The 23,820-nt window shown below is 38.5% G+C and overlaps 2 protein-coding genes across 3 annotated transcripts in view; both read left to right on the forward strand.

Annotated features, from left to right (window-relative positions):
* Positions 1-23,820, forward strand: part of LOC137968129 (uncharacterized) — a 197,285-nt gene that overhangs the window by 124,195 nt on the left and 49,270 nt on the right. The window lies entirely within an intron of this gene.
* Positions 2,024-23,820, forward strand: part of LOC138012732 (peptidyl-prolyl cis-trans isomerase G-like) — a 40,862-nt gene continuing 19,065 nt past the window's right edge. For both annotated transcript variants that reach the window (XM_068859605.1, XM_068859606.1), the window contains exons 1-3: positions 2,024-2,099; positions 4,845-4,919; positions 18,529-18,636. In XM_068859605.1, the coding sequence (XP_068715706.1) occupies positions 2,030-2,099; positions 4,845-4,919; positions 18,529-18,636 (253 nt within the window). In that variant the 5' untranslated portion in view covers positions 2,024-2,029. The remainder of the gene's footprint in view (positions 2,100-4,844; positions 4,920-18,528; positions 18,637-23,820) is intronic.

Consider the following 23,820-nt stretch of genomic DNA (forward strand, 5'->3'; position numbering starts at 1 on the left):
AACACAACACTTTTTAAATTTAAAAACATGTTTCGACAGAAACTTTGTCATCTTCAGTTTAAATTACAAAGTACAGAGTTGAATATATAGTGAGAACCAAAATGCTAATTAACTATAAGAAGAAAAGGAAACTTGACAATGTAAAAAAAAAAAATTACAAAGAAAGCTTTAAGGCCCCGTCCACACGTATCCGGAGATTTTTGTATCCGCAAATTTTTTTATGCGGATACAAAAATATCTGCGTCCACACGTAGCGTATACGAATCGTATACGATCGTCCACACGTATCCGATTCGTATCCGGACATCTGAAAGGATTAGTCAACAGAGCATGCGCATTACAAAGAAAGCTGAGCCTGCGATAATTTTGGCGCCAAATTCGCGGCTTTCTTGTTTGTTTACTTGAGGTTTCAACACGTGTGAGCTTGAAGAGCGAAAAAATTCCTGTTAAAAAACTCCATAAAAAATGTCTCAATTAAGAGAAAAACAGAAAAAAACCAAAGACAACTCATTTGTTTTGAATCAGATATGGCTAGAAGCCGCATAATGCTTAGACGTCTTCTCAAGTAGTTAAAGTTTAGATTTAACATTGCAACATTTAGTTCGAGACACGCTATTGGGCTTGAAAGTAAATGTAGTCCTAGTAGCATTGAACACACAACGTTTCTGCTCGCCGCCATTTTGAAAATCTCGCGCGGAAAAAGACTGGTTCTGATACTGTGACGTCAGCGTATACAAAAATATACGGATACGAGCGTCCACACGCATCCGGATACACAGCGTATACGGAAATTTCCACTCTGGAGAGCGTATACAGAAATCTCCGGATACACCGAGCGTATACGGCGGACAGATGTGGACGCTAGGTGTATCCGCATAAAAAAATTTGCGGATACAAAAATCTCCGGATACGTGTGGACGGGGCATAAATTAACATGATAAAGTTGATGATTAAGTGTTAGTACGTTTGTTCCATAGAATAAGAATGGCTTCTTTTATCTTAAGTTGAAGGTGGTAGAAGCGTGATCTAGGATGCTGAAACAGTCATTAGAGCACAAAGTGCGGCAATGCTCAGAATTCTGTAAATGTTTAAGAACATGCGAGGTCCTATCACTGAAATTGTGCTCACGTACGCGCGTGGAAAAATGCCGGGTAGTTTCGCCGACATAGCAGGCACTACAGCCCGCACACAAAAACTTGTTTACCACACCCGCACGGAGCCTACGAGGGACAGGATCCTTCACACTGAACATGTTGCCGATTTTAAAGGATGAGAAAACTAACTTAATATCAATATTATTACAATAACGTTTGGTAAAATGGCGAACCTTTTTTCTGTGTGATAAAAGAAAAAGGACCAATGTAAGGTAATTTAAAGTAAAAGGTACGTGTAGTGTCAGAGACGGAAGCCAGGGGATTACAGCCATGGGGAGTAAGTGCGAGGTAGCGATTAATAATGTTTTCAACTAGATGGACTGGAAAAAGATTCTTCTGAAGGATTTTGGTAAGTTTCGTGATGTCCTCGTGAAAACCCAACCAAGTGTGATCTTACAGGCTCTGTCAACAAGCGTGCGAATGAGACCCAGTTTGTAGGAACACGATGTAAAACTAAAGTAATTAGTCAAAAGGCCCGTGAAGGTTTTCTTACGGTAAACACTAGTGACAGAAAAATGAGTGTCATTGTTGATCAAAACATCTAAGAAAGGTATCTTATGATCTATTTCCTTTTCCATAGTGAATCTGATGTTAGGGTGCCTGGAGTTAATGTAGTTGAAAAATAATAGCGCTTGATTCTCCGAATGAAATAAACAAGATGTATCATCAACATAACGTCGGTAAAACAATATCTCGGAGTCCTGGAAAATTTCCAACCATAATTTTTCATGATGACCCATAAATAAATTAGAAAGAACAGGAGCGAGGGGGGAGCCCATAGCTACACCATCTATCTGGTCGTAGAAAGAATCCCCGTACGGTGACAGACTCGAAATAGCATATCCCATCACTCACTTCGGGTGAGCGAATCCAAGATGGCTGTTCCCGAAGCGAAAGGCTACCGTCCAAGATGCTTTTTCGATGTGGAAATCAGTGGCTCTCTAGGTAAGGAGGAGACTGATCTTCTGGTTCTAAGGCTGCCCTCAGGTGGTGAGAGGCCAAAACTGAGTGCAAATTATAATCTAAAAGGGGAATGATGAGGTTACTTTCAAAAGAAACTTTGGTACTGCGTTTCTGGACAATGAAACATAAAAAATTTGGTTTTATCAAATTTACTCTGACGAAGGGCCAGCTCTCGACACGTCAGCTCGCAAATCTTTCTTACGGTGGTTGATTATTTTTGACTCAAGGCTGCTGCCAAACGGTCGCCTGGGGCGCCTTACTTGCGAGCGCGGGCGACCATATTTTTGAACGAGTAGCCCGAACAGGCGTCTGGCTTATCACAAGGTGATTCATCCTCACTTTTAATTAATTAATTCTGGGCTCTTGAAAAAATGACTTAGGCTACAAACTTTCAACGTTGGAAGCCCGAAGGGCTCGGGAAAAATTTGCTTAGACGGCAGCCTTGTTTTCCTTGATCGACTCTTTTGATAAAACCAAGTTTTTCATAATCTTGGAGGGCATGCTAATCGCTCAATCAGATTTTGGTAGCTTTGGTACACAGTAGCTTTATGCCCATTTCAATTCTCATCCCCAGAGGACGTTTTTCTTTTAGTGGGATAGGTAGGCAGGTAGGTGTTAATTAAAATCACATTGCAGCCCATAGGCTGATAGCCTGCGAACACAGACGTATTTCCGCCGGAAATACTTCTGTGTTCACAGGCTAATAGGCTGAATTATGCAATTATTGTTTACATACTAAAAATAATTTTTAAAAATTACAATAATAATCAATGTGCAGTGTATAATATGAATTCTAAGTATTATAAAAGAGGTCTAGAAAACATTCACTATTATACTGAAACCTTAATTTACATTTCTAACAACTATAATAATAATAATAATAATAAGGCTGCGAACACTGTTAAATAGTGCTCGATAGACATAAGTGTAGAGCTAAATCGTAGAAAGGTGAGGCTAATGAAACCAACACATGATTCACTGTTACTTCGAGTTTCGTGCTTACGCACTCATCAGACAGTATTTAATCTTAAATACTGTCTGATGAGTGCGTAAGCACGAAACTTGGAATAACAGTGAATCATGTGTTGGTTTCATTAGCCTCACCTTTCTAACAACTATAATATATATTTCGCAAAATAACCCGCAATGATTGTTTCAAGTTCCACTAATAAAAATTTACCTATAAAATTCAATTTCCTTGGCGGGCCATTGCAAGTATAAAAGAGTTCTTTGGTCTGTTGGGGCAGACTTGTGGGATAATGTAAATTGTACCTTGAAGTCCTATATAATGGCGGAAGTAAGCTGTTCAGCCTATGGTCTTTATTGGATGCGATGTTATTGAAAAGTTTACCACATAATGACTCAATATGATTTACCATTGGTGTTACACCAAGAATCTTGCATGCATTTTGTAGCTTGTGCCAGGCACAATGATTGAAATCATCCTTTTCTCAATGTGAACGAGCTCGTTGATGAGATATCGGTGCAAGGCGTTTTAAAATCCCTGAGAACAGCATAATCAATTACGGCCAACACCAAGAACACAGTCTCTGGCTGCAGGCAAAAATACATGCAGTCGCGGTAATGGTATACATGTAATGTTGTAACCCGTTGACAACCGTTATTGTTTCAATTTTCTCAGAGTATTTTATTTGGCGGCCATTATGAAAGAGGTATATAGTATCACTGAGGCAAAACATCCCTGGAGTTTACTTTGGCTATCTCAACTATTTTTGTGTCTGTTGAGATTTCTAAACATTCTCTCAGACATTTATTGTTATTGGTAGTTTGGACCTTTACAGTGCGACGTGCCTTACCGTGGCCACCTAACAAAGTTTTTTATAACTTATACACCAATCAGGGTATGCGAATTTGATTGACAGTCACCCCTCCTTGCAAAGTTCGCACGCTTGTAAGTTGAAAACCGTTGAATGGGTTGTTTGAATTGACGTACTTACACGTAGTTGTCAAATGTGAAAGTTAGTTGGGTGGCCACGGTAGGGCGTGTTGCACTGTAAGACACAAGGTGAATCAAAATTTAATTTCACCCGAAATTATGTGATTACCTCAACTTACAGCTGTACTTGTATATAATGGCATAGGCAAGGAACATACATGTATCTCAGGAATTTAACAGAAGAATTGTACATGTATGTGTAGAACGGCCGTTAAGTTTGCTGAAAAGTGCTCATCATCTGTTGCCTCACAGGTGCTTGACCTGTGGCTTCCCATAGATTAAAATTGCTGATAATGACAGGCCATTAAATACCAAGGATTCTGCGCGGGCATCTATTTACGAAAGTCTGTAATTTTGACACGGTCTTCTCAGTCATTCTCCATGTTTTAGACCCATAGAGCAAGACAGACTTTATAATTGAAATTTTGGTAGCTGTTGTTATTTCCCTGGATCTCCAGATGCTTTTTAAGATATTAAAATAATGCACCACATGCTTTCCCTATCCTTGCCAATACGTCTTCGTCCGTTCCTCTCGTGATGTTAATAACACTGCCTAAGTATGTGAAGGATGTTACCTCTTCTATGCTGAGATTATTGATGGTAATATGCTCATTCGCTTTGCCGTGATCCTTATGACCTTTGTCTTTAAAGGTTACATGTAATTATTATTAATTATTATTTAGGAAGTTACTGCTAGTATTAAACTGAAATCAAAGTTTGAATGCAGATTGATTTGACAGTCATTTTCTTCCTTCTTACTCAATTTTCAGCTGGCAGGATCATTTTTGAATTATTTCCTGACATTTGTCCCAGGACCTGCGAGAATTTTCGAGCTCTTTGCACAGGTATTGTTTTATTTGAAACAATTTGCTTTGAAAGTGACTGAAATCCAAAATGCTGGGCTGGCTTGTGTGAGAGAGGTACATGTATTACAGGGGTTTCATTAGAAGCCGGGCACCACAGTATACATGTACATGTACATGTACATGTACCGCCCCTTTATTCAATGATGCAATGGAAATGTCAGGGTCCTCGTCCTGACCATGTGCTCTCAAGAACGGGTTTCCAAGATCATGACAACCAGATTCCATCGTTTCTCGAAGCCCAGTGAACGAATTTTGCAAAGCATTTGAGAAAATGTGTGTTAAAACACTATGATCAATACTTGCTTGAGACCCACACTCATCCATGTTCTCTGACACAGCCGACGGCATCTCGGATCTTTTCGCGCCATTTGCTGTTGAGGCCTCACACCTGTTTTCCTTCAGAAATTTGACTTTCACTACTAGCTACTCTGCCTTGATTTTCATTCAAACCCTTGTAAAAGACAAGAGTGACCGCTGCTTACATTGAATTGCCCAGGCATCTACTTCAAAAGTTATTGAAACCCCTGGGTACATGTACTCCACCACAGCATTTCATTCAGTAATCTGAGAAGTACAATGTATCAGCTATGAAAGCAAAGATTTAGATTCATCTTTAGGACCAATGACACACTAAAATTAATATTGTTTGCCAAAAATGAATTTTAGTACAGTGTATTTGGTTGATTCAAGTAGATCTATAATACAGTACAATGTACATGTACCTGTGTATAATACATGTACAGTAGTATTGCGAAATATAAATAATTATTATTTTACAGGTACAGCACCACTTGAAACCATTAGTGCATTTGCACATGGTAATACATGTACATGTTCCTCGTCTTTGCCGACAGTGTTTACCGCGAATTCACCAAGGTTGGATGAAAACTGCAACCGAGGCAAAGACGAAAGCAACCGAATACTGCGGCCGATTTAATTGCGGTAATGTGCCGCAAGAAAACAATGGTTGCAAAACATTGCTAAATGTTATCACACCTACATGTTGCTTCCCACAGTAGGGAATGAATATCCAAACTGTTTTTCACAGCACCAATGCAACACAACCTTATATGTTCGTCCCACTTTGCCATGACAGAGAACAGAGAATGTTGATAGCCTTTCATCATGCGTAATTCTTTCATCTTTATATTTAATAATTTGTAAGTTTTTCGCTGTCATGATGAATACAGTGTACATGTAGTTGTCCCAAAGGTGTAAAAAGGACATTTCTTTAAAAAAAACTGTGGTTTTTGCATAATTAGTTGCCACCAGTGCATTCTGACAGGAGATTTAGAATCAAAAGTGCTTCAAATTTTGCATCATGTCCAAATAGAAATGTTTACAAGATAGTTGTTGAAAAGCTCCAGCCTTGAACTACATGTAAACCTTTATGAATGACTCAAATACATGTATTATACAAGCAAAGTTTGTTAAGCAACTCCTTGTCACGTGTTAATTATGATCATTTCTGATTCAAAATATAGGGAAGATAATTATTGTTGACATCCCTCATTGTCATTAATGTACCAACCAGAGCCCTACTGGCTATCGAAACAAAAGTTCTTTTGTTCCTGTGGTTGGCAAAAGTAATTTGAATAACAAAAGGAATGTTTTTAAGCATATTTTTTCCCTAGTGAGTGGCAGGTTATTCAGCAGTTGAGCTTGAAGTTCAGAAATATTCACTCCTCTGAATGAGTAAGATTAAGTGAAATTAGTGCTTCAACGACCATAGTGTAGACTTTGGCCGGTTTGACAATTAGGCGAGTTAAAATGTACATGTAAATAATCCAAGCTGCATGCTTAACAAGTTTGTAACAGATGGAGAGCCATGTAGCCTGATTGGCTGACAATTACTTGTACAGTTGATCGCTTTCTTCCATCTTTTGGTTGATGAGATCGAAATGCCTTTCGCGTATCTTTCATGGCCGGCTGCCTCAAGGGGCGTCACCATTTGAGACGAGATTTCCCAAACACGTTACATGTGTTTGAGCCAGGCCGCGCCATTGTGCCAATCCCGCACTGATATTGAAATTGTCCCCTAAAAAAACGGCCAAATGGACCTTTTTGTCCTCTTCAAAATCTGGGGAAAAACTCAGAAGGAAGCACACAAGATACAGTTTATTACAAAAATTACAAGCTGAAACACAGACCGTGGGAGGAATTTAATCATGCGTTTTAAGGAGGGCTGCAATGATACATTTTCTTAGGATACGATACATATCTCGATACAAGTGCCACGATACGATACACGATACGATACATCGTTCCTTACCCCTTGGGCATCATAAAGTACTTTAAATCCAAAGTCTTTCCACACCTTTAATTTAAACGAGGACGGTGCCAGTTGTAACTCAACAGAGGAAGACCTTTTGATGAACAAACCGCGTATTTTTGCTGTGTGCGCGTAAGACTGTGTCAGCTGACAACTTATTGGAACTACGCATGCGTTCATGCCGCCATCTTGAAAAATACCTGATCGAAAGCATGCGAAGCGATACTAAGCAAGGACGAAGTCCTGTGGCTAAAAAAAGGCTTGTACTAGGGTGAGAAGTCATTAAACTGATTAAAACAGTAATTTCTGCATGTTGGTAAAGTAATTTCTGATTTATGATGAGGAATATTTTATTGTTTTGTGACACAGCGATATCCCATTCAAATATCGATATTCGTATTGTGACAAAAATATCGTGGTGCACCGGTGTATCGCTGCAGCCCTAGTTTAGTCACTTTTCAGTCACACTACTGATGTTCAACCAAGTGTGATGCCCGCATCTGGGAATTAAAATGTCATCACTCACTCGAAGCCAGATTGATCACAGAAACAAAAATACAGAAGAAGAACAGTGCATTAATGAGGAAGAAACAGATGGGGCTCAAACAAAACCATGATCTTTCCAGAAAACTTGGTTGCGAGATCACACGTTGTTGGGCTATGAAAAGGAGGCGATGTTCTGCTATTTTTGTTGGAAATCTGAGAAAACAAACCCCTTCGGCATCGGAAAAAGGGTGTACAAATTTTAGAACCTCAACTCTTCTAAGTCACAACGACTGTAAAGAACTCGTGGATGCTGTTAAATAAATTAGGAAACTATGGGGGATACACTCAGCAACACCATCACAGCGTTGTGTTTTTAGAGAACAATGGTCAATCGCAAGCCAGTGACACCATTTTCTTAAGTAACAGGTAATGAAATATGTTTTTGTTGTCGTGCCTGTTTCTTTGTTTAAACATAGGAAATGGAAAAAAGTTGATTGTCCCCCTAAAAATGAAAATGTCCCCCACAATTTTAGCCAAGGGGACAAACTGTCCCCCAGTGATCAAATCCTAGCTAAAATCCTGCGTGTACATTGTATTTCTTGATAGAATTTCTGCTGATTGCTGCTATACCATCAGTGTTGAGCAGATCTTGAACAATTTTAGAAATATTCAATTTGATGTTTGCTGGAAAAAGAAAACCAAGAAATGCCTTAAACTAAGGGACTTTATTATAATCGAATGTGCCTACCATGGCAGATTGTAAATTCGGCAAATATGTATATTAATTATTATCAATGCGATAGATCCGCAAAAATATGCAGATTTCGTTGATAGCAGCTACACTAAATTACAACGCTTAAAAAAAGCACAAGCCATACTGCGTCCTTTCTTAATCGTGGGGTACATGAACCGCAAAAAAACTAGGAAAAACCTTGGCTTTCGGTTACCGTAAACAAGGTTTTACCTTGGTCAAACTGGCAATTGAATCCACGGTTTTACCTAGTCAGAACCGCAAATGCACAAAATTAATAGTTTCAAGCAGTACTGTAGAGCACAATCAGGGTGGCCGAGTTCACAGAGACTACTATAAAAAATTATGTTTTGACCAGGAAAAATATATGACTGTATGTGTTAGAGATCTTTTGTTGCAGATATTTGAGGAAAAAAGGAAAACACCGATACATGTCTACCTGTTTAATGAGAAAACTACTACCAGAATTCTGATTTCGGAATTTAGTGGGCTCATTGAATACCTCAAAGGGCCATATTTGAGCGTATGTGAGGTCACTTGAAATTTATCTCTTTACATTTCTGTTTATAAGTGGATAAGAGTGGTTTTCTTCAGGAAAAATCGAATATTTGGACAGGTCAATGTATCAGTTAAATGAAACAAAACAAGTTTGATGCATTCCACATTTTGTTTGTGCAAAGGTACTGTTATGGTACCTAACCAATTACCGGCAGAAAGATAATAACCTCGCACCAGCAGCAACATCACTTTCTTCTACGGCTAACTTGAACGGGGCATTAAAATCAGGAGCTGCCAACACTGGGGCGCTGTCCAGTAATGCTTTTTATTCTTGAAATGCTTTTTGACATGTGTTGTACCACACAAACTTTTCTCTCTTATTTAGTAATTGAGTCAGAGGTTCGGTGACTGCAGACTGAGAGAAATTTGGGCAGAACCTTTCTGTAATATCCTGCCATACCAAAAAAATGCGTTAGTTGTTTCTTGTTTTCTGGTCGCGGGAATTCAGAAATAGCATCGACTGGTTTCACTTTCCCTTGTCCAACCACATGCCCCAAGTAAGTTACCTGTGCTTGGGGGAATGTGCAAATTCACTCTTGGAGAGGTTAATAGTGAGCTTTGCTTGAGTTAGTTAAAAACTCTTGGATGATTTGCAATTAATGTTTCTCCCAGGGGACTGTAGATATTAACATCATCGATGTACGCTTCGCATCCGTGAAGGCCAGCGATAACTTTGTTGATAAGGTGCTGAAAAGTGGCTGGCGAGTATTTCATACCAAAAGGCATAACCTTGTATTGGTACAGTCCATCCGGGGGTTTCAAAAGCTGAAATCTCTTTTGCTTGTTCAGTAAGCGGAACTTGCCAAAAACCTATGTTGTCAATACAGTCATCCATGTGTGGTATTGGAAAAGTGTCTGATTTACTAACACTGTTTACTTTTTTGTTCACTACCGTCTGGTTTTGGCACCAAAATGCAAGGTGAACTCCAGCTACATGTACTGTGACTTGGTTCGAAATCATTCTCCAATAAGTATTGCGTTTCTTCTTTAAGATATTTCTGCTTGATAGGATTCAGCCTGTAGGTGTGTAGTTTTCTATCAAAATCATTTATTTTCTCGACTCCAGCCTTGTTATACAATAATAAGAAATCTCATGTTACATAGTTACGTCAAGCGACGAACAATAACCTCACATCTCCCTTTCAGCAAATCTAAAGAAAATTTTAAAGGAATCAAAAATCCTATGAAATCGGTCTCTATATTCTATGATGTCAAAAAAATCAAATCGAAAGAAAAATCAGAAGGAAAGTCTCTGTCCGGTTTTCTTACTTTTGTATTCAAACAGTCTTTCTATAACCTAAGCCTACAGTGTGTTCAAAGGTCTAATCGTTTTGGTGGAATAACAGTTCTGCCCGAACGAATTACTGTGAAATTGCTCAAACTTTCACATTTAGACAGCTCATCTCTCTTTTCTCTCTCCAGCTTAGCAGCGGGGGTTGGAGTTTCAACCAGATGTCTCCTATTTCTCCGCAGAAGGGATTGGTCGGTTTTGACCAAGTACGATCTAGGTTCGGGGGATTCGGGGGATTTCTGCACTATAACAGCAGGGGAACTCTGGTCTGTCACCCAAACTTTGTCGCCTGGTTTTAGCTCAGGTAGAATTGAAGCACGATGTCGCCGGTTGTAGTTTTCGGTTTGCTTGTACTTGTACTCCGTCTCAGTTTTCCTCAACTGCTCTGTTTCTGTCCATTTTGGTGTTAGTTTCTTTGGAGCCAAAGGAAGTGAAGAACGAAGTTTTCTTCCCATCAGTAACTCTACAGGGGTGTACCCATTGTGCAGCGGTGTAGATCTGTATAACAAAAGTGCCAAATAAGGATCTTCAGATTTGGTTATCAGATCTTTAGCCGTCTGAACAGCTCTTTCTGCTTCCCCATTGCTTTGAGGGTAGTGAGGACTACTGGTTAGGTGAGTAAATCCCCATTCTTCGGCAAATTTGGAGAATGTAGCAGCTGAAAATTGTGGACCATTATCAGATATTATGATCTCTGGGATGCCATGACAACTGAAGAACGACTTCAGATGATTAATTGCACTTTCTGACGTGGTGTTTTTCAAGGGGGCAATTTCAAAGAATCTTGAATAATGATCAACAGCGATTATGTACTCTTTACCACTATGGTGGAAAAGGTCAACGCCTATCTTCTTCCATGGTCGCTCTGGAAGTGTCGTTGGCATCATTGGTTCAGCACGATTTCTTTTCTGTTTGGAGCATGTTGTGCACATGGTAACCATATCTTCGATTTGCTTGCTGAGACCTGGCCACCATACAGAGTCACAGGCTCTTTCACGACATTTGCAGATTCCTTGGTGTCCTGCGTGAATTTTGTCCAGGATGTTTAATCGAAGGGGTGATAATTCTCTGATCTTTCAGAAGAAGACCTCTTTGGATAGTAATAGTAGCCCTCTCAGACCAATATGGCCAGCCGTCGGTACAGAATTCAAATAGTTTTTTGCATACTTCATCATTCTGTTGGTGAAGTCTTAACTCATTGAGTTTTCGCTCTGTTGCTGGAAAGCTCTCCAAGATGTGTGAAACGTACAAGTTTAAGTCTTCATTGAGACTTCATCTTCTTTTGAAAATTGGTTATCTAGGGGTGCTCTTGACAGGGTATCTGCAGTCAGCAACTCTTTCCCAGGGACATGTAGCATCTTGAGCGAATACTTCATCAGCCTCATTCGAAATCTTTGAATTCTTAGGGATAGTTCATCCAGCGTCTTTGAACCAAAGAGAGGCACAAGTGGTTTATGATCGGTTTCAATTAGGATATCCTTGCCCATTGAACTTCTCACATGCCCAGGTAGTTGCAAGTGCCTCCTTTTCAATTTGGGCGTATCTTTGTTCTGTACTGGTCATGGATCTTGACGCATAGGCAACAGGCTTTTTCTCTTTGTTGTCTTGCTCTTGTAGGAGTACAGCGCTAAGGCCAATTTCTCTCTGTCTCGAAGCAATAGATCCTCGTCTTGTTCTTCAGCGTCTGATGCTATCTCTCGAGAGCTCCTTGACACCCTGGCTGATAAGCTGAGGAGTTGTATTGTCTGATTCCCATTTCGTTCATGACTTGCTGAAATACGCCTGCCGTAAACTTTGAACCTTGGTTTGACCAGATTGAGGTAGGAAGACCAACCAGTGAGAAGAACTTGGTTAAAGCCTTAACAATGGTCTTTGCCTTAACATTTCTTAAAAGGTATTGCTTCTGGAAACCTGGTAGATGCACACATGATCGTCAACAGGTATTGGTTTCCAGATTTCATCTTTGGTAATGGACCAACGCAATCAACAATAATTATGGCTGAAGGACTCCTTGATTGCTGGGATTGGCTGTAGTGGTGCCTTTTGTATGATTTGATTTGGCTTTGCTACTACTTGACAGGCGTGACATGATCTGCAGAAATCAGCTACATCCTTCCTCAAAATTGGCCAATAAAAATGACTCAAAGTCCTCTGTTGTGTCTTGTTGACACCCATGTGACCAGACAAGGGGGCTTCATGTGCCATGCTGAGAATTTCTGGTCTGTAAACTTTCGGCACAACAATCTGGTACTTGACAGCCCACTCATCGTCAGCTGAAACATCCGGTGGTCTCCATTTTCTCATCAAAACTCCGTTTTTTGTGAAGAAACAAACAGGATTCTTTAAAAATTCACTTTCACAAACTGCCCTCTGGAACGGCGAGATCTCTGGGTCTCTATGCTGTTCAGCAATGAGGTGTGATCTAGAATTTAGTTCGGCATCTTTCTTTAAACTGTTCGTATCCCCATCTTTTAATGACTTTGTTCCAGATTCTTTGGGACACCTTCCTCAAAAACTTGACTGATGAAGGTACCTGCTAGGTCAACATCTGTATCTTCATCACTTGATTTCTTTTTACTCCTAGCATGGGTTACAGCACATGCAAGACACAAATTTGGAATTTCTTTCTCTACTGGGTCAGGCAACTGCTCTACACAAGGCACATCAGTTACAATAGGATTGATGACCACTTTGTCTCCCGCCAAATCATTTCCGAGAAGAAGCTGAACTCCCCCGAAAGGTAACGAGGACTCAAGTCTGACGTTAACACAACCAGACACCAGATCTGATGACAAATACACAGTGTACAGTGTTTAATGAGAACGCTTGCTCCGGTAGATGACTTCTCAGGGGACTTGATATTTTTACAAAAAACACATTCCTGCAAAGAAAGTGAGGCTCATTGGAGAAAAGAATGGGGTGCACAATTAGTGTTTTCTCATGGTAGTACAAAATGCCAGAGGTGTTGCAGTGCCAATTATTAAGAACGGCTTTGATATCGATATTCGGTTGTGTCCGACAGATTTAATGGTGAGACTGATATTGTTTACAGTTGGGAAAAAAGAAGAAATTTATACTATTGCAAACAGAATACGGACCAAATAAGGGTGCTGATGCCGTTAAATCACAATCTGGCAAAATTTATTGAAAAATAATGATTTGGGGAATGAAGAAAACGTCATTATACCGGCCTTCTGATATTACCCGATGGTGCGATTTTGCACAATCAACCTCAAAGCGCATCCGATCGCACAATTCACGAAAAATCACATAATTCACGAAACAATGCACAAAATTCATAAAATAAAACATAAATCAACAAGTTTCTTAGGAGTTCCTGCATAAATATGCCATTTTAGAGATGATTTTCCTTGGAAAACGGCTATAAAGCCTTTGTTACCTTCGATTTCGTAAACATTCGAAGTTCAAGGTGTTATTTTGCATGTCGGGGGCCTTACTTACTTACTTACTTTATTTATTTATACACGGTAAAATCTTCAGTATATATTACAATAAAAAGTTTCATTACAACTACAATGTACACTGTTTTACAAGATTGCCATGTGGGAGCCCGATCGTCAATTATCACGCCTAGTGATTAATTTTAGCTTCTTTAACTTTTTAGTGATTAATTTAGCATCAATCTCAATGTTTACTTGATTGTCTGAGAATGAATTTAAATGTTGGTTTGACCCAATAACCATAAATTCGGTCTTCGCAACATTCAAGCTCAGTTTGTTGGAAATGAGCCATATTAAGACTTCTTAACTCTGACTTTAAACCGTTCTCTAGATCAGTCAATGTGCTGGCAGCAAAGGTTATGTTAGCATCACCAGCAAACATCCTTGGGAAGGTCAACCTAAGGCAATTTGGCAGATGGTTAATGTAAACTAGGAATAAGAGTGGTCCTAGGTTGCTACCCTGTGGGATGCCACAAGAAACCGGTGCAACATTAGACAACTGGCCAGCAAGACTACATCTCTGACTTCGGCAGAAAAGATAAGATTCAAACCACTTAATACTGATTGTATCAGCACATTATAAATTATACAGAGCTTCCGTAAGAGAATATTGTGATCAATGGTGTCGAAGGCCTTTTTAAGATCTATGAAAACTACACCGTTGACAAGGCCATTGTCGATATTAACCAACCAGCTGTTTGCAGCATCAACCAGGGCAGTAAGGGTACTGTGTAACGATCGAAATCCAGATTGACAGTGGCTTAGTAGGTTGTTAGCGTTACGATACTCACTAAGTTGATCACAAACACATTTTTCACTCATTTGGAAAGATACCAGTCTCGATTGATTTAGCAAAGATTAGTGTAAGAGATGGTGAAACTGTGCTGGCAGCCATTTTTAATAGTTTATTTGGAATATTAGGGAGCTTAAGCACGCGTGTTTTTGAGGTGCGGACGGCAACTGGAAGAGAATATTCCACTTGCCAGGACAGTGGTGTCTCCCACATTTTTATACTTATCATCTCTAATGGAGAAAAGATACTTAGTAATGTAAATATGGTTGCGTGAAGACAAGTTAAACAGGCCAACAGCTCACTTCAGGTTGCCGTCCGCGTCTCAAAAACGTGTGTGCTTAAGCTCCCTATCATCTAGTCCTGCCGACTTCCTCTCATTTAGTTTGGACAACAGCTTATAAACTACATTCAGCGATGGTGCTTTCAATGAGAACGAGGTTTCAGTTGGCGTGAGATATGTTGCAGGCTCTATATCAGATGCTGGAATTTCTGAGGCCAGCCTTTCACCAAAGTTTGAAAAGTGCAGATTTAGTTCTTCAGCTATTTCAAGGGGTTCAGTTGCAATTTGCTTGGCAATTTTAATTTCCGAAATATTCCCAGCCTTGTTTGATCATCGCGAAGACAGTTCATTGAGTAAATACCACGTTTTTTTGGGATTTGACTTCCTGAGCTCCAGATTGTCAATGAAGTATTTACGTTTGGCTTTCTTAATTTCGTTATTTGTCTGGTTCCAGGCTCGTTTGTATTGATCCCATGTTGACTGTTTACGGTCCAACATGGCTTAAGTTTCTTTTTTAAGAAATCTCTCTTGTGCATTTCACAGCGCAGACGGTCAGTTATCCATAAGGCCTTTTTATTGCCAACCCGTTTAGATTTAAGTGGGGAATGTTTAGCAAATCTTTCCACATGGACCACATATCATCTGGGTCGTTAAGTGTTTCAATATCAGACCACGCCTTTTGTTGTAGATCCCTTAGGTAGTTAGACTTATGGAAATTTTTCATGTGGCGAGTTTTTATTGTTCTAGCTCCTGAACGCTCGCACTTGGCCTTATATGTCATGTAAATTAGAGCGTGGTCGCTAATTACAGGGGTGAACAGCACCATACTTGGCAATTTTATCGGGTGAGTTCGTAATACAATGATCAATAAATGTGCAGGTGTTCACAGCAACCCTTGTTGGTTCAGTGACTGTAGCTGGTTAAGTCAGTAAATATCGAAGATGTGTTGAAGTTTAATAGCGCAGGCTGTTGTTATGCCTGGCATGAGATCCACGTTAATATCTCACAGGAAAAAAACTCAGAATTTTCCGCGTCTATTTTCATCACTACCTCTTCAAAGTCATTGAAGACACTCACCGGAGAATCGGGAGGTCTATACCAAGTGCTAACTAAGAATGGTTTGGACGGGAGCCTAGTGATTTCCAAAACCAACAATTCGAGATTTTCAGAACTCAAGTCGTCACAGATTTTATAATTTAGATTACATCGCACATAGAAACAGAGCCCACCCCCGTTACGCCCATTTCTGACACGATCTTTCCTTATCAGTTCATAACCCGCCAAGTATACCTCGCTGTCGTCAACAGTGAGGTCCAATTTTGTTACGTTAATGGAAGGTAGATCAATTTTAGAATTGGACATGAAAACACGCAACTGTTCAATGTGGGCCTGGTACGAGTCTCATTCTTAAAGAGTTGCTGCTTGGTGTAACACAAACACCCCCTTTGTTCAGATTAGCAAATCTGTTCAGAAATATAATACTGCGCACAAAAACAAAGTGTAAGAAGCTAGTTGTAGCTACAGGAATATTAATAATTATTGATCATTCATTTGGCATGTTAGCTGTGTCCTTTCAACTTTTAACGTGGTGCACCAATAGTGCAGAAGACCTCAATTTTTTTTACTTATCCCAACTAATGTCGATCAAGATTCATAATTACTGTTCCCTTGTGTTCAAAATGTCTTTAGCGCAGTAAAAACGTGTTTTTTTTTTTATCCTGAAACCTTAAAAAACAAGCTTAAAATTGCTCAGAAAAAAATCGCATAATTGGTCTTTCTAATCGCACTATCTGCCCTGCAAATTTCGCATAATTTGCATTTTTTCATCGCACCCTATTAGAAGGCCTGATTATACGTGGTCATTTTAATTGCCCCTTAAATATCGCTTTGGATAAAAAAGGTGGCATTCAGATTCCTTGAAGGTATGTAATAAAATCCATTGAAGATATTCAAGATGAATTCAGTCTCCACGGCATTTGACCTGAGATCCGTCTGGGGCTGGATAAAATTTAACATAAGAACTAGCTGCTTCACCATCACCACCTAAACGAAAGCAAGAAGAAGAATTAACTCAAAAGGAAGAAGACAGTTGTTTTCAACTTGAAAATCCGTGATTGAAGACCTTTTGAGCCTTGCATCATGTCTTTAAGATTTACTAACTTAAAGATATGAATTCATGGAGAAATTCAAAGTGGAGAATTTACATGTAGGTGTAGCAAATATTTTGTAGTGTCCATACCCCAATGTGTTTCATGTGACTACTTGACTGCGTAAAATAACACAAAATAATTTTTTATTTGTAGCTGTCAGGAATGTGATAAAGGTGGTGCAACCATTCTTGGCTTACATGCATATAGTACATGGCATCTGACAGGATGCGGCAATGTGGATCCACATAATACCCTATTAAATCCGCATCGGCATAATTACAATATTTTCCGCATAAATCAGAAGAAATGTCTGATATCAGTGACAAAGCAGCTGCTTACCACCCTCACAAACAGAAAGGCCAAAAAGATTGGCTATTTTGAAACGCTTATTTTCCTGAACATTGAAGAAAACATGCCATTTCGTTCGCAAGATGAATGTTCGTGAGAAGTTTCCACACATTTTTCGGCAATCATTTGTAATCATCGTTGGGACAATCATTGCGCTGAATTGTCCATGCATACGGCGAGAGCTACTGAAATTTAAATTGACCAATCAGAATTCAGCCAGTGGGAAAAACTGTGCTATCCGACATCATGTCAACTATTCAAATGCCAGAAAACCATTATTTTAACAGATTTTGTGGCAACCTTTAAAAATGTCAACAAACCTGGGTTGCCAGCGAGCGGTGATGCAAACGTCAGCTGTTGTGCCTCGGCTGCTATTTGTGCTTTTTCTTTACTATTTTAAGACAAATTCAGTCTGGTATTTTTAAATCAAGCGTAAGAAGACGTTAAAACTGGATTGATAATGTATTTATTTCTGTTAACTTCGCGAAAAAAGACTTTGATAGTGTCCTTTCGACAGAGCAGATCAACAACAACGTCGTTTACGCACAGAAATGCACCGTTTTTGTTTAAAGGGCAAGGATTGACAGGATAGCACAGTTTTGACTGCCGCGCACACTGCGGGCCCGGGTTCCGTATAGACGGGTGTCACCAGTGATTTAACAAAACAAAATAGGAGCCTGCAATACATAACATGTATAAAAAACCGCTAAAAATCGTGAATGATCAATGGTATGGATCGTGACGTGGTCCAACCGCATTACTATTTTGCAAAATATCTCTAACTTGAAACAAAAGTCATGATGAGAAACAAAATAATGTTTTATCGCCTTATTTATTTTAGCAAAAGTTGCAGCAAAATGCTAACTGCTAACTCTATTATTTAAACGATGAAAGCTGGTCGCAAATTGGCGACTCCTCCAGACAATTTTAATCGCAAAGGGGGAAAATACGCGTACGCGTAACAGCCTGCTGTTAGCCTTAATACTGTACACTGTACATGTACATTCACATGGCTTTTTCCAGTTCTTTTTTAATTTAAAATTCTATTATCAATTTTTGTACTACACCCAACTTGCCAGGACAAATAATTATTATTAAATTTAATACATGTAAGTTTTCATAATTACAATGGCTTTATACAAGTCATGTACAAGTAAGTGAGTACTGTAAATGTAATGTAAATTGTGTTCTTTTTAAGGTGAAAAAGGCCTGAGTAAGGTCTCTGGAAAGGCACTGCATTACAAGGGAGCACCCTTCCACCGCATCATTAAAGATTTTATGATTCAAGGAGGAGATTTCACCAAAGGTTGTACTATTCTACATGTACATGTAAATTTAATGACAGTAGTCATGTTAGAGCCCTCTTGTTTTCCAATCTCAATCGCAAAGAACATTAACCCATTGGCTGGCCTGGGCATGAGACTTAGTAGATTTTACTCATCAATGTGGGGTGATAAAAGATAAAAGATATTTGTCAAACTGGAGACCAATCTCGCTAATTAACGTAGACTTAAAAATAGGATCGAAAGCCATTGCCAAAAGATTGGAGAAGGTTCTTCCTTTCGTAATCCATCACAATTGCGCATATGTTAAAGGTAGAATGACTTTTGATGCTGTAAGAACCATAGAGGACGTTATGGATTTCACGGAAAAGTGTCATATTGATGGAAGATTGATCTGCATAGACTTTCAGAAAGCGTTTGATACTGTAAAATAGGGAATTCTTGTTTCGCACTTTATCTGCATTTGGCTTTGGTTCTTCGTTTATTCAATTGGTTTATACTTTGTACAATAATATTTCCAGTTGTGTCCTAAACAATGGCTACTCGACCTCGTCGTTTGCTGTCGAGCAGGGAGTCAGGCAGGGCGATTCCCTATCAGCCTATCTTTTCATTATGGTTTTAGAAATTTTGTGTATTAGCATACGTGGTAATTATGACATTCAGGGTATTCCGGTGGATAACGAAGAGATTAAACTTGGACTATTCGCAGATGATCTGACCGGCTTTGTAAGGAACAACCATTCTTTGACACAATTTTTAGATGTTGTAGAACGTTTCGGAAAATGTTCTGGACTTAAGTTGAATGAAGAAAAGACAGAGATGTTGTTACTAGGTAATCGTGCCCAAACTACAGCATTAAATTGTATCAAGTCCCAGAGCAATACTGTGTTTAAAAAATCCGTCAAGATACTTGGAGTGCGTTTTATATACAATAAACGATTAAAAAAAAAAGCTGAATTTTGAGGAACTAATTAACGCTATGAAACAAAAGCTGTGAATTTGAAGATGGTGAGACCTTACCATTATTGGCAGAATCCAAATTGTCAAAACGTTCATTATCCCAATTTTTCTCTATCGAGCCAGCTTGTTATGCTTTGACAAGGAATTTTTGAAGAATTCGATTACGATAATTTAAGATTTTATCCGGAAAGATAAAGTTAAGCGTTCTGCGATTACGTGTGTAAATGACATCGAAAATGGGGGGCTCAAAGCGCCGCATTTGGAAACTATAATTGAAACTCAGAAAATACTTTGTTGCAAGAAACTCGCAAATGATCAGGCAGCCAGTTGGAAAACTATTAATTTTTATTAAATTACTTACAGCCAGTTGGAGGTAAAATGATTTTATGTTGTAATTTTGACGCAAAAAAACATCCTATAAGGTTACCAACATTCTATGAAGAATGTTTGAATTGCTTTGCTAAGTGTTCAGCAGCAAATTATGATTCCATTCAAATATCTCACACAGTCGAATCAGGTTTAAACATTATTTTATGGATTGAACAATAAATTAATTTGCATTGATGGAAAATCCTTTTATTGTAAAACGTTGCAAGAAAAAGGTATTCTTCGACTTGGGGACTTACTAGATGAAAACAATGATTTTATTATTAAAAGTAAGTTAAGAGAGCTTAATATCTCACCACTGGAAGCGTTTAGGCTTATGTCTGTGATCGACGCCATTCCTTTTGAATGGCGTGAAAAACTCAAAACATCTGCTTGTAGTATTTGCAATCAACCATTTGTTATACAGGATCAGTGCAAACTGATTTGAAACAGTGAAATAGTTCAAATAAAGTCTGTTGTGTCTAAGACTATTAACAAAGAGCTTTGGAGTAGAGTAATCACTCCGCCGACTGCTCAGTTAAGGGTTAATCATCAATTTCCGGGTGACATCTTGGATTGGAAAAAAATATAATTATAGCCTGCCTTTTCATGTCACTTCTTACACGAAATTACATGAATTTCAGTACAAAGTCCTGAATAAGTGTCTAACCACAAATGTATTTCTTCATAAGATTGGCATTTATCTATCTCCGGCGTGTTCTTTTTGTGGAGATGCGGACGAGACCCTTGAGCACATTCTTGTACATTGTAACTATTCCGAGAGTTTCTGGACAGAAGTAATTAAATGGCTATGTGATCAAGGTGTTAAGATTCAAAGGCTCTCACTTAAAGATTTATTGTTTGGGATCTTCTCTTGCGAAGGTGAATTATATGTAAACCATATCTTGTTGTTAGCGAGACAATATCTGTACTCTTGTAGATACAACAAAAAGTTACCCCGTATTAGGGTACTGGTATTTATCGCAAAAATTAATGTAGCATATCAACTAGAGACAATGATTACCAAGTCAAACGTTGATCGACTCCCTGATCACTACTCGAAGTGGGGCAAATATGTAAATATTCAGTCTGATATTCTTGTACCTTGTGTATTGTTCTTAGTCTAATGCGATACTCTTGAGGCTTAGGAAAGCAGTGTGTATGCGTGTGTGTGTGTCATAAGTATAGTATGCATTAAATGAGACTTATGTGGTTTAGTGTAAGGTTCTCTGTGCAGTAGATGTAATTAATATGAAAACAAATGAACAGTATTAAAATACAAAAAAAAAAATCAATGTGGGGTGGTTCAGTAGTCAGTGATTTAACAACCTCTGCCTTCACTCTGTATATCCCTCTTAACTGATTGACTCATGGGAGTAAGACAATAGATTTTACCCTCGACTGGCTAATGCAGACAATTTTACTCATAAATGGCGTGTGGTCCAGGAGTCAATGGGTTAAATAGAGCGGTTTTCAAACAAGTGTCGTGAAACCAAACACCAAAACCAAAGTAATTAATTTGGCCAATCAAAAAGGACAGAGACAATCCAGTAAACCAATCAAAATTCAAAGTAATTACACGTAGTCGACACAAAGCGCGGGAAAATGTGCACACACGAGGCACGATTGGTTTTGGTTTCACGTCCGATTGGTTGAAAAGTGACGCGAGAACTTTGAACCAATCACTGAGTGAAGTAGGCACGATTGGTTTTGGTTTCACGTCCGATTGGTTGAAAAAGTGACGCGAGAACTTTGAACCAATCACAGAGAGAAGTAATGCAAAACCAAAGTAATTCGCTAATTACTTTCGACACTCAACTGAAAACCGCTCTATCAATGATATTATTAATAACAATAACAATGACAATAACAACAATAATATCTCACACTACAAAATGACTCAATTTTGATTGGATGAGAGCATGAGTACAACCAATTATTTATTTTTACCCCAAATTGTTCTCTGCAGAGTGCTAATTACTCTGACTTACAACTAGAGTAGCGAAAAGTGTATTTTTGACACAAACAACAGTAAATTTTGAAACCACAAGAAGTGATGATAGCAAATTGTACAAACAAGAGAACTCAAACAATGGCAGCTGTATGTGTGTAGATGTCTAGTAGTTCATGGACCAAATTAGGAACAGATGAGGAAGAAATAATACTTTTGATGGTTGGATTGCAGAACGTGAACCTATGGTTATGCAAATATATTTTATTATCATATATATATATAATTTTTTTTTCCTCTTTGTTTCTTTTTCTTTGTCCTTTCAATTTTTAACTAAGATTTATGCAGCTACATGTATAATAATGTACAGTATACTCATCTTACATGTGCATAATGACAGCAATAATGCCAGTCTTGAAGAATTACCTTTCTATGATCTACGTGACAGAGAATTTAATTTTGTCGTTGGATCATATCAAACTGAGCAGCACATACATGTAGACATAGATCTTTACAATATAATACCTAATCCTGACAAGTCTGATTAAACTGACCCAGATCTGATGTTTACCTTTCTGAAATCTGACTATTGCACAATTTCTAAAATGAACAATGTTTTAAATAATGCTGGAGCCAAAGCCTTCTCAATGCTACACTGCAATATACGAAGCTTAGCAAAGAACAATCATGCCCTTGGTAGATGAAATATTATGTTCTTTGGATAAAAGGCCAGATATTCTAGTACTTACGGAAACTAAGCTGAACGTAAATTCTACAACTAATATAGACCTCCCTACATGTAATTATAATTTCTATCATTATACTGATTCACCCACCCCTGCGGGGGGTGCCACAATTAAGCGGACTCTATAATCCATAGTGAGACGAGATATAACACTAAAAGTGATGCTTGCTGAAACATCCTGAGCCAAGATTGATCCATGTAATGGGAAAAAACGCATCTTAGTTGGTTGTATATATAAACACCCATCTGCTAGGATTAATGAGTTTAAGGTATGCCTTGAAGAGACCATCAAAAGGTATAGAGATAAATATGAAATTGATACATTTTGTATCTTAGGTGATATGAATCTTGATTTTCTTAAGTACACTTGTCATTCACAAACTGAAGATTATCTAAATAAAAATTATGCTTTACTCAAACAGTTTTCTGCCTGTAATTACTAAACCTACAAGAATTACTGCTCGTACTGCGACACTTATTGACCATCTATACACTAATACCACTGCGGATATAACTTCTGGTATCGGGCTCATGGATATCCCTGATCACCTGCCTATATTCTGTATTATAGATGTGTCTGTAAATCACTCAAGGAACAAAAGCTAATTAAGGGATTATACTCACTTTAGTGAAGAATTATGTGGGCAAGATATTAGTGCAATTGATTGGAATGCTGTTGTTAGTGAGAACACCATTATTAATGATATGACGAATAGGATAACTGGGGCTGTGAAAGTTGTCATTGATAAGCACGTGCCAACAAGAACAGCATTAAGAAATAAACAAAGGCAGCTAAGAAAGCCATGGATAACAAAAATGCAATACTCAAATCGATTAAAAACAAACAAATTATATATGTACACGATGCACTTTCTCTCAAATGATCCAGCTAAGATAACGGAGTATAAAAACTTTTCAAATAAACTCAATCAGGTAAAGGCCGCTAGTAAAAAAACCTATTAAGCCATGGAGGTTCTATTACTTCTAATTTATAATAAACTGTATACCTTCCTTGAAAAACATAATATAATTTACAAATATCAAATTGGTTTTAGAAAGGGCTTCTCAACTGAACAGGCTATCCTAGAAATTACTGACAGTCAACATTGCTATTGATAATAAGCAAATCACATGCGGCATTTTTCTAGACCTCTCAAAGGCATTTGATACTGTTAACCATAACAT

The sequence above is a fragment of the Montipora foliosa genome, chromosome 8, assembly GCF_036669935.1.
Source record: "Montipora foliosa isolate CH-2021 chromosome 8, ASM3666993v2, whole genome shotgun sequence".
NCBI classification, from domain to species: Eukaryota; Metazoa; Cnidaria; class Anthozoa; order Scleractinia; family Acroporidae; genus Montipora; species Montipora foliosa.